Here is a 15127-nt window from a genome sequence, read left to right as displayed (position 1 = left end):
ATTGCGACTCGCTATTTAGGAATTGTACATGGCCCTGGGCCATTTTGCACGACATTTGTGCATGCAATTTAGGGTCGTTATCTGGCCCTTTGTTTCTTAAACGCAGCACTGACAAACAGTTTCACACTCTTGCGTGATGCAGGCAGTGATGTGGCAGAAAAGTGCATGCTTTGCAATAGTGTCTGTGCGCCAGGGGAAGAAACCTGCAGGGAACACTAGTTAACATTCTATGGGGAAAGGTTTCACCTCATTGATATCAGTTTAACACATTCATACAGCAATCAGCAACTGAAAGGTGACCTGCCTCTGCATGGCAAAAAATGCCTGTTATCGCGTAGACACACATTTCATTTGGTAGAGCTGTGTTAACTTTTGGTCTGTTTGAGCTAGAAACAATTTTTTGATTGTTGTTAAAATCTGAAGATTATGCAGAAGATGATGGATTATGTAACCAGAACAGCAGGTTCATAATTATGCCTAAAACACAGCACCAAAAGAATCCCATTATTGCAGTGGCCTTAATCATCCTACAGCTTTTTTAGTTTTCTTCCTGATGTTTTTCAAGTTTGCATTATTATTCAACTAGTGGTTGAAGAATTAAACACCTCTGCAGTGCCACTTCTGATGTCACACAGAGCTGAGTTATTCTGGGAGTAGACTCCAACGCAGCACAGGAAACAATAGAACACATCACCATCATAATGAAATTCCAGGCAAGAAATATGCACAAACATTGTTGTCACAAATTACCACCTCCAGAAACCTGCTTTCATAATATGATTTGATTTGATTTGATTTATAGACTTGTAAAGCGCACGTATGCCCAAGGGCGTCTTGGCGCTAGAGTAGGCAGGAGTACTGAACTTTGGCAGCCCTGGAAATATTGGCGTTTCAGTTGGCGAATAACCAAGTTTTCAGTTGCTTTCTAAATGACATGAGTGACGTGCTGTTCTTTATCTGAATCGGTAGACGGTTCCAGGTTTTCGCTGTCCCTGATAGGAAGCTTCTGCCCCCCCAATGGGCCTGCTTGTACCTGGGGATTGACAGTAGTTGAGAGTGACCTGACCTTAGATTTCTGGTTGGTGTATATCTTTGGAGATGTGTTCTCAGGTACAAAGGTCCTCTGCCCTGTAGGGCCTTATATGCTAGACATTGTGACTTGAATTTGATTCTCTTTTCCACTGGGAGCTAGTGGAGGTCTCTCAGCTGGTGAGAAACTGGTTCATATTTGGGGATTTCTAGAATTAGTCTCGCTGTTGCATTCTGCATTCGCTGAAGCATCAGTATAATACCATAATATGGTGTAAAAGGTACTGTCTTAACTTACAACCAAGGACATGAAATAACGCCAGTCAAAAATGTTTTGCAATTCGGCCATTCATGTCTCTAGACCCACTTCTCAGCTTGGAGTTAGAGGTTAATGGACCCTGAAGTAGAGAGGGGCACCTAGCAGTGCTCAATATGCTTTCCCGTTCTTGTAGAAAAAATACCCATTATCAACCCTGAAGATCTGAGCGCCTCCGAAGTGTCGATGAAAATGGAAACATAGAAGAACATTGAGATATATTTAGGTCATACCTCAGCAAGTGGAAAACAATTCTGGTTTTCATTATGGTGCTCAATTTCAGTTGTTCTTTTCTCTTCTGATATTAAAGAAATATTAATTTTGCAAGAGTCTCTGGCTAAACACAGATCTTCAAAGAGAATGAGAACATTTGTGCCTTCTTGTATCTGGATCTTAAGCTATGTTGGCCTTCTTCCGGAGTACGCCTTGTCTACTCAATTTCCGATACCACTGGAAAGTCAAGGAATCTAAGGGAATCCCGGTTAATCCTTGCAAAGAACAGTATCTACAGTGAATCACCAGCCTGTACAAAGGACGCATAGGAAGAGCCTGAATTCATATCGTCTATCGATCAAGTTCAGTTAGTGGAAACATTGAGAGGCCCATATCAAACACATGGAGGAAACATTAGGTGCTCACCTGAGGGTGCAGATGTTCCATTTCTCCACTAGAAAAGTGATTTATTTTTAGGAACAAATAAATATGTTGATGAAACCCCAACAAAAAAAGGGATACCAATTTTTTTCTTAAATAAATAGTAGAATAGCAAAGGATTGGGTGACCCATAGGGCTGTCTGCCAATGGCACACCCTGATGTTCCTTATAAAATCTGTATTCTGTCTCTTGTGATCCAAATGAGGTCAACTAAGGATTGGCTTCTGAAGCATTTGTGGGTTAGTGTCTTCAACGACTGCATGATGACAATCCAAATATGTGTAGGTTTTGGTGAAAGAAGTGTCTTTAGATGTTTTGTATGCAGCTTTCAGTTTAAGTGTCACGTGAGAACAGGAAGTATGAGTATAGGATACTCCAAATCGCCCACAACTGTGTCAGTGCAGCAGTTTACAAATTCTTCTCAACAGAAAGGATTCCCAGACTACTTCTTCATTGAGTTATCCTGGATGCAGGAAAAGGAGAGCCCCTGGGGATTAGAGAAAGTGCAAAGTGACTCTATAAGTATCATCAAGGTCAACCGAGGCCTTGCCTCGCACTGCAGAACTTCTGAAGAAGGTACCTCAAAGTTTTACAGTCATCAGAAGCACATGCTCAGAGATGGATAGTGAGTTGCCTGTTTCCTTTAATTTGCTAGCCTTGTTATTACCAAGGAGACACAACTGAAGATACAAAAACTGAACAATGGCAGCAGACATTTTCCTCTTATTCATCACCAAGCCACCAAAGGAACATTTCTTTTTCACATTGAAAAAATACTCAATATAGTGGATAAACCATTATCTCACAGATTCTTGCTACAAGAGGAATCCCAAAGTCAAGAAAGACCTTGTGAAGTTGATAAGGGAATACAATTGTATAGGGAAAAATGATAACCTTAGTCTAACCACAGGATAAAGTCTCTGTAAAAACAATAGCCACAAAATGTTGATGAAGCGAAAACGAGATCCCCATTCAACGTTTGTAAAAAAGCAAATAGATGTAATGACCAAAGACACCAAGTGTTTGACACCTTCACTCTACATAGCATTAAAATGAAATGAGAGCAACCGACAATGCATTCTTGGATAATGAAGTATCCTGTTGCCTTAAATATGCAGAATGAAATTCCTCTTTCATGAGAGTACTGCGTATCTAGCCATATTTTCCGTGTTTTCATTTTAGGAGAGATATCAAAAAAGTATTGTAAAGTTTGATCGATTGCTTTTTCATTTTTAATTTTACTTGCAGTGAGAAAACATGACATGCTCTATCAGATCTGTGATTTAATCACACAGTGTTAATTAATATTAAGGAAGACCCAATGAAGGAGAAATATTGCAAACACAGGGAAATCCAGAAAAATAGAAAAGTGTGGATTTTGGAAAATAGCAAAAATCATGGGAATGTGAGATCACGTTGTGGAGTTCCTTTTACTTTTCATCCAAATGATAGGCAGTTGGCTTTTATCTTACCCACCCCCCATCAAGTCAAACATTCTCTAGGCCTGATGGTAATTAGAAACATTCCACATTATGGTGTCACCTTCATAAATGACATATAGTACCTATAAAAAGACAAAAGGTTGTACACTGGGAAAGAGAAAATGATGCCAGTTATCAAGCATATAAAAGTGAAAAAAATGAAAATTATTAAAATGTGTCTTCTGTGCACAAGGTGTACTGTTAATATGTGTATAACTTTGCATACACACAGTGCCTCTTCATTATATAATAATGTCTAGGGTTTTGTCATGGGTGCTATTACCATATGTTTTGAAATCATTCTGCAAAATGAATGCTGTGAGATTTCATGGTCGCACAAAATATAAAAGGTTTAGTGCAGCCACGTGGTCTGAACTACCAGAATTTGAGTTATAAAAATGAAGTTTCCTTATTGATTACAGAACACGTAGCAATTGTAACCAAGTGTCAAAATATAGGCTTTCATGATCTTAAACAAAGTGTAAACTTCTACAATTGTCTCAAATAAAAAAAATAAGAAAACAGATCATGGGTGAATGGGGGATTGCATAAAACTGCCTGATGGTGTTCAAGGACATAGCAACACATACTAACAGTTTTATATTCACAGCTATCAAGTCTGCTGTAGTATCAGACATATACCACCACATAAGATAAATGTAGCAGAATCCCACAACATAGGTTCAATCTAATGATAGGTTGTTTTTGTTTGTAAAGGAGGAGTTTCAAAGCACTTCTGATGGACTACCAGAGCACTAACAGGTCTGTGGTAGTCCGGCAAGGATTGTATGGCAAGAACGTGGAAAGTAGAACACCCCCTTTTACATGGTCTATGCTTTTCCTGTGATAGATTACATCCTTTTGTTATCTCGGATTCCTAAATGATGAAGGAAGTTGGCCCTACAAATGTAAAACAAAATTAGGACTTTGCTAAAATTCCTTCGGAGAATAGAAGTGGTATGATGTAAACTGACTTTTGCAAAAAGTTTCTGCTCTCTGTCAATAGTCACCCATTTTGACTAACCCGTCAGTGCCCCAGAATGTTTAAATTCCAATCAATTCCCCTTAGTTAAAGTCTGGTTTGCAACTGGTATTTCAACTATATTGTCAATGGATGCTACCTTAATTTTAGATATTCGCCAGTGAGTTCAATATCTCACAACAACATTTTAAAAACATATTTATGTATTCATTGCTACCTTTAAAAAATGTCAAGCACACAAAAATTAGAGCCACATTGGAACATTTTGCCTAAATTGCCCCCGTCCTGCATTTCCACATCTGATCATTTGTCTTTTCTACAAAATTAGACGGCCTGAATGTCTTGCTAGAGGCAAAATGGATTAAGATGGCTAAACACAGATAAATACTCAAGAACTGATCTCAGAATATCCTGCAAGGTCCATTTGCACTTCCATCTTATAGAAAATAAGACGTCATCAATATAAAATTTAATTTGATTTTTATGTGATCCCAGCAAAAATATCAAAGTGGTGTCCACATTCTAGAACTGTGTAATGATGTTCTCTATGGCAGACACCAGAAGCAGACATTGTTCACATGTTCGCGACCTGTCCAATCCTAAACCCATATTGAGATGCTGTATTGAACAAACATACAAACACAGCAGTCCTCCTGATAACCTTTGGTTCTGTAAGGCTGCTGATTGGAACCACCAATATGTGTAAATTATATGTAATATACTCTGCAGTTCTGCTGGCATAACTTCAAATTGCATGCCAGTGGCGAGACTCCAAGTAATCAGACATAGATAAATGGGCCAAGAAATACTGGAATGATATGACTTTGATGAATATATGTATGTTAAATATAATCAAAACACTTTAATCTGATATGGGGCCAATTAATAGAGAATTGTTATTAAAACCTGCAAATTGTGGAATATATGGTAAGTGGGATAGGACCTTTTCAACATGCGCCACATTTGTCCTATAACGTATTATTTTAAGATGTTAGATCACTTGCTGGCTATATAGTAGACATATATGTGTGATCAGAAAACGTTGAGGTTTTTGGATTTAGTTTGCTGGGAATTCTTAGACTCTAAGATACGATTTCATTATAGTTTGCTGTTGTAATAATTTAAGCAATGTCTTCTTCGGGGTGGAAAACACCATGCAATACAGTACACTGTTGGCATCATTGAGAATGTGGTGAAGTATCAAACATGTTTTCATTAATAACAGTTGAATGGAGTATTCTACTGTTCCTATTTCAGGGCCGTCCTGGTACCGATGGAGGAAGAGGTGCTCCAGGAGAAACTGGTACAAAGGTAAGTTCTAATTGATTCTGTAAAACTGTGAAAAATGACCCAGAGCTGTTGAATGGAAGTCTGGCCTTTGAACAACCCCTCCCACAATCTTAAGCTAATATTTATTATTGAAATATATAAACAGTCTATGATCCTAAAATCTACCATAATGTAATAAGCATTACATGAAACAGTCAAAACAAGATAAAAAATGGTAAACTGAATACAGATGCTGACAGTTTTATATATGTCTGTTTAAAACAAAATGTCTGAATCATTTTATCCAGAAAAGAATGAGTTGATTGAATATTTCAAGTCTTCTATGCAACTAGTCTTTATATTTAAAGGTACTAATGATACTTTTCTATTCTGGTTTCTTTTTCTGTGCTGCTTTGGGAATTTCTTTGTGTTGCCCTATTTTTATTTCCCCCCGTTTTTCACATTAACTACAGGACAAATAATGTAAGCCTTAGTTTCCGATGAAAAGAGTCATAGATGGACTAAAGGACTTGCAAATGTGCAAATGTGTCATTTGTGGAAGGCATTCTTAGCAATTTGCCCATTTTACTGGCTTCTTCGAAGTGACTATTTACACACACATTCACACACAAAGTGCACAGAAATTGAATACTTTTAATTAATAGTTGATACTTATCCAAAACGGCATATCTAGGATTTATGCAAGTTTTAAGGCAATGTTTTATTTCTTAATAGGGTGACAGAGGTTTTGATGGCTTACCCGGACTTCCTGGTGAGAAAGGACACAGGGTAAGAAATGAGACCTTTGCAAAGCTTCTCCAATTCACTTTTACAATTTTGAGCCAACTTCCCAAGGTGGCTGTTGAGAGAAAAACGTGAACGAGGTAGAGTTAATTTACATTTAACTTACTTGGCTAGATTAGTATCAATTTATCCTCTCCTCTTATTTTTGAAAAGAAAATGTCCAAATGAATTTTTGGGGTTGTCAACTTTGTGTGCAATAATTGATTTGTTTAGCTTCTGATAGCATCAATCAATCAATCATGCATTTGTAGAGTGCACAGCTACTCAAGAAGGAGTATCCTGGTGCGAACAGACGGCCTACACCTAACCCAAAGGCACTCTATCTGTTCCTAATAAGAAGGGTCTGTCAAATAACCAGGTTTTGAGAGACCTCCTAAAGCAGTTTTCATCCCAGGCTTTGCGCAGATGAGGTGAAAGTAGATTTCAAGTATGAGCTGTGAGATAGGGAAAGGACGAATCTCCCCACTTCTTATGCTTAAATCTTGGCATGAAAGCAACATGCCTCAGAAGGGAGGAGAGTTCTGGCTGGGAGATAAAGAGTGAGTCTGACTGAAAGATATTGTGGACCCCTATGATAGAAAGCCCTGTGAGCCAGAGTTAATGTTTTAAATTGAAATCGTCCCTGATAGGTAGCCATTCAACTCCTTCATGTAAGCTAGGGCGGTCGACCTTGAATCTGGGGAACCTGGTTCGAGTCTCGGCAGTGACGCTGAATATCCTGTGATTCTGGACAAATCACTTAATCTGCCTGTGCCTAACAAAAAAATGAATGTGTCCTCATGTAACGCAACTGGTGCTATGTAAAGCACTCTGTTACCCGATACCTTCGGGTCAAGTTCGCGCTATATAAAACTCCGTAAAAAAAAAAAAAATGGGAAAAACCGCCGCCAGCCCCGCAACATCTAATAACAGCCTGTCAGCTGCATTCAGAACCACCTGCATCCTTTTCAGCAAAGATATCAGGAAGACCTAAGTACAATGCTTTAGAGTAATACAAATGTGAAAGGATAAGCGTATGCGTGACAGTTTTTTGTGCCTGTAACGGCAGCAGGGAAAGAAATGTCTTCATCGATCTTAAAAGACTAAAGCAGGATCCAACCACTCCAGCATCCTGAGAACTCAAGGTCAACTGGCACTCAAAATTCACACCCAGGTTACGGGCTAAGCTGGTCGACAGGGGTGGTGGTCGGCGCACGCCGGCCAGCACTCAATGTACCAGTGGGTAGGGGGAGAAGAAACAACAGACTCTCAATTTTTCAGGCATTACATTGGAGATTGCTGGTCCACATCCACTGAAAAGTGGCTTCAGACAGTTCTTAAACATCCTAGGTGCCTCAGGGGAATGCTTCTCCATTGAGAGAAAGACCTGACACTATCGGGACCCCAAAAGATTCAACTAAAAAAGACAAGGGAGCCACATAAACATTAAGGAGGGTAGGGCTAAGTGCTGAGCCTTGTGGGACTCCAAACGTAATTTCTTTGAGGATAGAAGAATATAGTGCCACCCAGACTGCTTGGCCTCTGTTCGTGAGAAATAAGCGAATCCATGCCAAAGCGATACCTCTGACACTGATGTCTTCCAGTCCCTGGAGGAGAATGGAGTGTGACACCGTATCAAAGGCTGTGGTTAAACCAAGGTTAACCAATGCAGCCTGTTCAAGTGTCAATTTAATGGAGTCTATCACCTCCACTAGAGCTGATCCAGTTCTTTTACATGGGCTGAAGCCAGTGTGCGAGTGGTGCAGTAGCTCACCTTGCGCCAAGTATTTGGACAACTGCCTATTAATGAGTTTGCCCAGCATCTGAGATGCAGCAAGTAGAAGGAGATAGGCCCCTTGTAGACTACAGTTAGATAAGCTAGCCCCACAGTTACTACCTAGGGAAGGGGCACTGCACATTCCACGCAAACACATGGCAGGGAGTGTGACTCCATCAAAAACTCACCACTACAGCAGGTCTTAGGTCAGGGGTGGCATAGTTCCTGGGCCTAGTATTTAATCCTACGCTTGAGGGGGGACTCCAAATGGGCAGCATTGCTGGCCCTTGCCACGAGCTAGATGAGAACAGGTCAGACGGGCTTGCCTCTGGCATGCCTTTGGCATGCCAGCAGTGCGTCCATGCTGCACACCTTCCTATAAGAGGTCAAGGCTTTCCCTTCTGAAACAACTAGACCCCTGGGCCAAAAAATGACGCTCTCTGATCGCAAGAGTAAAAATAGCCTCCTGTATCTGCTCGCTGTAGCGGTATTGATTACCCCCTACAACACATGGGATTAATAAAACACCCCCACCGCATAAGACCTAACAGTAAGACTGCTATTTAAATCAGATCATTTCTTAAAAATAGTTCATTTTAAATCTAAACAGTATCGCACAATTTCAACAAAATGGAAATTGTCCTAAAGGCATGTTTGTACTGCAAACCTTCTTATTAGTGGTAAGGTCACCCCTTCTGACCACTGCCCCAAAAAACAACGGCTCTCTGATCCAAGAAGTAAATAATAGGTTCCTGGATTGGCCTTCTGTAGCAGTATTGATTGCCCCGTACGGCACTCGGAATTAAAGAACAACGCCCCCCATCGCACAAGACGAAACAGTCAGACTGCTATTAAAACCAGAATCAGATTCAGTGGATTCCATCTAGAATTTTATAAAAAGCTGGTACTTCCCAATAAAAACAGTATTGTGCATGTTTGAATAAAGTGAATCCCTTCTTTTCTGGTCAGAAAACCAGAATGGTCAAATTAAAGGTAAGTGTTATGATTCATTTAGAACAAAGAGTAGCCCAAAGAGCCAAGAATCAGAAAAACTCTATGAAAAAATGAGAAAACATGCTCACTGAATCAATCCACATATTGCAGAGCTTTTAATATTTCTGACCTTGTCTACCACAGAGCATTTTATACAATTTTAGAAAGGAGTCTTTAGGCATCAATGAAAGTGTAAGTGAAAACGCGGAGTTTCTGCGTGTAATAAATGATTAGACTCATTTTATTTTCCTTCTCAGGGAGAAGTGGGGCAGCAAGGCCCCGTGGGACCACTTGGAGACAATGGAGAGAAGGTAAATATTTGTCTATATTTTCATTCTACATCTATTATTATTATTGTTGTTGTTGTTGTTTTGTTGTAGTTTTGTTTTAATGTTTTTCTTGAATTAGTTAATATAAGCAACATTAGCAGCGCAGTAGTAGTAGTGAGATATTTTTTCTATGGATTTTTATAATTAGCATCTTATTGCTATTATGAATCACTAAAAGGAGAGGCTTTAAGAAAAGACTGCACCACCATCTTTATCTTCAGATGCCTTCATTAAGTAATCACCATGCTCTGCTCCTAAAATTCTGTGACAACATTCTCCTTTTGGTCTCATCAAAGTGTTATTGGTGCTTTGAATCATTTTTTTTTTTTTTTTACAACTATCACCATTATTGCAGTTATTTTGCTATTATCAATATTTAATGTTTTGTATCAGTCAAGTATCTGGCAAAGCTCTTTCAAAGAGTTTCACTGAAGAGCTGTTCACAAAGACCAGGACGATAACAAAGAACACGCCGGTAACAAAGAACCCCCGGTGTTTTCTAAACCTTGCTAATTTATAATGCTGAAAATGTTGTTGTGCTACAAAATGGCTTTCTTTTGTCTTTTGCTGATAGCAAGTGATCTGAAATTTAAGTTAATCAGGTACATGTACAATACTACCAAAAACAGCTTAGAGAAAGTAAATCTAATCCAAAGATTAAAGTGGCATCGTATCAAATATACGTCTATAACACATCTTAAAATGTACAGTCCTGAAATCTCCCTAATCCCAGTAAATGGCTGAGACCGTTCAATTATCTTGCACCATTTCAATACTGCAAATAAACATGGACGATCCCACTCTCTCCCGGTCCCTCCATCAGGAATTTTCATCTACTCTCTTATAGCATTTAGAACCTCCCTACAGACATATTTATTTCAACTGAGGTGATAATGGCTACTAGACCTGCACTGAGAACCCCAGTAGGGTAATGAATGCTAGTCAGCAATAACAATAGCTGTTAATCAGCATTGGTTAACCATCAAAACACAGAGGATTAGATTCTGTTATTGATCAATGCTGAAAAAGATGGCTTAAGGTGTCTGTTCCAAGAAGGCGTCTTCACTTTCACCACTCATATGCAACAGTGCCCGCAGCTTTTTGACCAGTGAAAAAAGAGAGAGATATGGATGTTCGTCTTCTGGGATTGCTAGACAATTTAAGTTGCAATGGACCCGCAATAGCAGTAAAGAGTTGTAACCAGTTGTGCCAATACATCATATTTTCTGAAAACTGAATCAAGCTAAAGTCTTTCAAATCTGTTCAGTGATAAATATTTGTGATGCACTCCAATTGATTAAATAAGAAATAATAATATTTGATAAAAAATATATTGCATACTCTTTCCTTTCAAATGCAAGATATGAACAGATTCCCAATGTTGGCCCATTATCTGTTTCTCTTTATTGGATATCAATGCAATCATAAATGAAAGGTACCTGTATTAAGAATAATGTGAGTTCTTCAATAAGTCTTCTAGCCGTACAGCATGCCATGTTTCCCTCATTATCTCTGGGGGAAGTTGTAACCACAGGCTCTCCAAAATTATGACGGCTCTATAGCAGTATTTAATACCGCAGTCCCTACAGTAAATGTGAAGACATAGCAAGCAACTTTGATGTTTCTCCATACAGAAGACCCTACAATTACACACCTGTGGTGAGAATAAATTGGTTAATCCATGGTTGCCAAGATCTTTACTATAATTATTTCTTTTCTAGGGATCAGATGGACAACCTGGACCAAGAGGCTTGGCTGGTGAACCAGTGAGTACATCCTGAATGCCTTCTGTGTCACACTGTTCTTGCATTGCATCTGGGAAAAACTAAGGAATAGGATGTAACAGTGAGTTAGCAAATGTCAAAATCCTAGCATATGGGTTCCAATTTATATTCCATAGAGTGTATGCCTGCAGCATACTATTAGTGTATTAAACAGTTAGACCACTAGCAAATCTCAGCTTACTGTCTGCTAAAAAGCACATTGCACCCTGTGTGAGCCTTACCATAGCGGATGCCTCTGCCCTGTAAATTATGGACATTATGCCGTTTAAACGGGTTAGGTGAACAAATGATGTTATAAGCTCCAGCATGTAAGAAGACAATAGCATGTAGTGAATGATTTTGCGCCAGAAAGCACCATTGTGGTGACTGTCATTGGAAGAAACACATTCACCCAACAATACTGGATGGATGGGTAACCCACAAAGAGCCAGTCACCTCACAGTTTCTGTCACTTTATATCATCATTTCTGTTATTCTTCCAGGGTAAATTAAGAGTGCAAATTACACACAGATGACAACATTTCCGCTTTTTTGTTTGTTTGGTAGGATTACTGCCAGATCATTCTGCCCATTGGTCCCTAGCATGCAGTTCTACTCAGCATGACACCTGCCTCTTACTATAATCTAACCTATGTTATGTTTCATTCTAGGGACCACGTGGTTTAGTGGGTGTGAGAGGTCTCCCTGGTCCACCAGGACAACCGGTACGCATGGCAGCCTGTCATTTTAATATGTCGCCATTTTCATAAGTAACTGGACATTTTAAGGAACTTACCTCTCGTCTTTAATATTTCAGGGAGTCAATGGTATCGATGGGCACCCGGGAGCCAAAGGAAACTTGGTAAGATGTGAAAAGTGTCTACATGGACTTATCTTATTATAATTTTTTTTTTTTATTGAACCCAACATGTATAACTGATATTTTGGTGCCGCAGATAATTTTTTTTACAGAAGTTCTACAATGACACGTGTGTGTAGATAGTTTTTACTTTCAGTGCTTTTGTATTTTATTAAGTACGCAAACATCTCTGGAAATGTGTCATCATGAAGCCAAAATTAGGATCAGCTCCTCACGAAGCTTCAAGTACTACTGAAAGTTTCTAGACACAAGTGAGCGGGTTAGAGTCACAGAAAAGCTGACGCCAAGGGACCAGGCCTAGTGCAGTGGCATAGCTACAGCTTTTGCCGCCTGGGGCGATACGTGAGTTTGCCCCCCAGAGACAGCTGGTGCAGGTAAGAGCAGGGAGGGCAAAAGACGACAAGCAAGGGGGGGAGGCGACAGACAACGATGAGGGAGAATAAAATTCAAAAAGAAAAGAAAACTTACCTTGAGTTTGCCGCCACACCCAAAAAAGTGCCGCCCGGGGCGGACCGCCCCCTCCCGTCCCCCTGCTACGCCTCTGGCCTAGTGGACTTTTTGGCACCCTCATTCTATACTTTTGAGCTTCCATCTTCATTGTGTGTATTGTAAATAATACATGTCAGTATGTAGACTGCTCTTCATCACACGTGGTGGACGAAAGTAAATAGATAGATAGATAGATAGATAGATAGATAGATAGATAGATAGATAGATAGATAGATAGATAGATTTTTTTTATCCATCCTAACTTGATGTAAAATATTCCAATTGCTTTACCATTTTAATTAGAATAAACATGTATGTAGAAATATCTAAATGATTAATGTATCGCAAATGATACTGTGATTACTATCAAAATAATTGTAAGGTTCATAAAAATATTGGAAACCTGTTTCGATTTTCCTTACATAAGAATGGCTGTAGTTGCAGTTTATAAAGAAGTCACCAGTTCAAGATGATAACTTACATCATGAATAAACCAGCTAATTGCAGAAATCCGAATGCCCATCCCCCCCACCCCACCCATTACAAATTCCACTGTAAACAACTGTTACAGAACCGACTACAATCCGAAGTTTTGCAGCTAACACCGCATCGGCGCAAATTTCTTCTGGTTAAATTTGATCAATCAAACCGTCTGAAATTTACTAAAGTTAAAATGCCCAAAATATGAAGGGGCGTGCAGATTGTGTTGTAGTAAGCACCTGAAAAATGTATGTAATGCCCCATTTTTCAGGCGTGAATAAGGAATAGGTGATCATTATCACATCTCTAAATTCTGATTTCCACCATATGATATTTGACTAGATGCAATCATTATCGCCTGAGGGCGCGGACACTGCACAAAGACACCCTCCTTTGAGAGGACAAAACGTGAGGCATTATGGTTCTTTCTTCCCCAAGTCACACCCTTGCCAATGCAAGGGAATGTGCTTATTGGCTCTAACAACAGTAGAAACTGTAGGTGTAGAAAACTCCAAAGATCAAACAAATTTGGGGGCATATTATCAAGCCAGGCGATAAAATGTCCTTCACATCTAACATGGGCTTCAATTGGAATTCCATAGAGCATATTATCAAGCCCATTATCGCCGTTTTAGCGGCAGTTTTCTGCCACTAAAGCGGCGATAATTTTATCGCCTGGCTTGATAATATGCCCCATAGTAGGCTTTCCATTCTTCATAGTTATCATCACAGTATTAACAGAAAACCCAAAGTCACTAACATCTGCAGGCAGTGCAATCTACAAGATTTTTGGGGCCTCGGGCAAGACATATTTTGGGACCCGCTGGTCATAATTTTACTGCCAATCTTCTGCAAATTGAGTTCCTCGTGATGCCAAATAAACTTTCAGAAATGGAGCTCACACAAAACAGTTGGAATATATCTTTTAGCCTCCCCCCCCCCCCCAGATATCCTGAAGATGCCACTGGGCAACAAGAGAGAGACTCAGAGGTAATGGTAGGCAAAGAGGAGCTAGACAGAGATATGGACATACATAGAGATGGGCTAGATTAAGAGAAAGTTTACTTTCCCAGAGGGGCCTTTGGAAGGTGGGGGCCCTGGGCAATTACTCACTTTGCCTATGCCTTAAAGAGTTTCTGTCTGCAGGCATACATGGTCTAAATTAACCGAACCAGGAACAGAACCGTATTTTTCAAATCCTTTCCTTTGGAATATGGGTGAGTGCAATATGCAGACTCTGCCACCTGTTGGACAGAAGAGGTGCTGCAGCTGTATTATTTGCTCGGCTCTTTGCACGGCCACGGCCAGTGGTTGTGTTCACATACCTTGTGAATACAGCCACTGCAAATGATGTCTGCAATACTTCATTATATCTGTTCCAAGATCCCTTTCATGATATCATAGAAAACATGTTTTACTTTGTTTTAGGGCATACAAGGTGAAGTTGGTGCTCCCGGCCAGCAAGGTAACCCCGGCCCCCTGGTGAGTATCCTAAGATAAATTGCAATATTATTTATTTATTTAATGCATTCACTGTATGACTTTGCAATTACTCAAAAATTGATAACTTCCAGTGTTGGAGCCAAGTGTTGGGTCCATATCATTCTCGGTTCTCTAATTTGTTTTCAGACTTATAGAACACTTAAAATATTCTGCCATATCAGATGGAGCTTGTATTTCTGCCTGGTAGTTCTACTACCTAGAGTAGAAATTGCTGCACATTGTTTATGGTCTTCTTTGTAGTGACTGGATACCCAAAATAAACGAGTTTTTAGAAACTTCGCTTGATCACTGGACATCTTGTCTATATAGCTACATAACAGTTAGCAAAAAATGGATTACAGGACATTTTAACTGCCTTTTTGATAGAGTATAAAATGCTGTTTTCCCCTACCCCAAGAA

General features: G+C 39.6%; 1 protein-coding gene across 2 annotated transcripts in view; it reads left to right on the top strand.

Annotated features, from left to right (window-relative positions):
* The window catches only part of LOC146833110 (uncharacterized), a 645049-nt gene that overhangs the window by 343535 nt on the left and 286387 nt on the right, over positions 1-15127 (top strand). For both annotated transcript variants that reach the window (XM_085600733.1, XM_085600734.1), the window contains 7 exons: positions 5720-5773; positions 6467-6520; positions 9542-9595; positions 11335-11379; positions 12048-12101; positions 12194-12238; positions 14654-14707. In XM_085600733.1, the coding sequence (XP_085456859.1) occupies positions 5720-5773; positions 6467-6520; positions 9542-9595; positions 11335-11379; positions 12048-12101; positions 12194-12238; positions 14654-14707 (360 nt within the window). The remainder of the gene's footprint in view (positions 1-5719; positions 5774-6466; positions 6521-9541; positions 9596-11334; positions 11380-12047; positions 12102-12193; positions 12239-14653; positions 14708-15127) is intronic.

This window comes from Triturus cristatus, chromosome 4_2, assembly GCF_964204655.1.
Source record: "Triturus cristatus chromosome 4_2, aTriCri1.1, whole genome shotgun sequence".
Classification (NCBI taxonomy): domain Eukaryota; kingdom Metazoa; phylum Chordata; class Amphibia; order Caudata; family Salamandridae; genus Triturus; species Triturus cristatus.
This window is presented reverse-complemented; position numbering and strand designations above follow the sequence as displayed.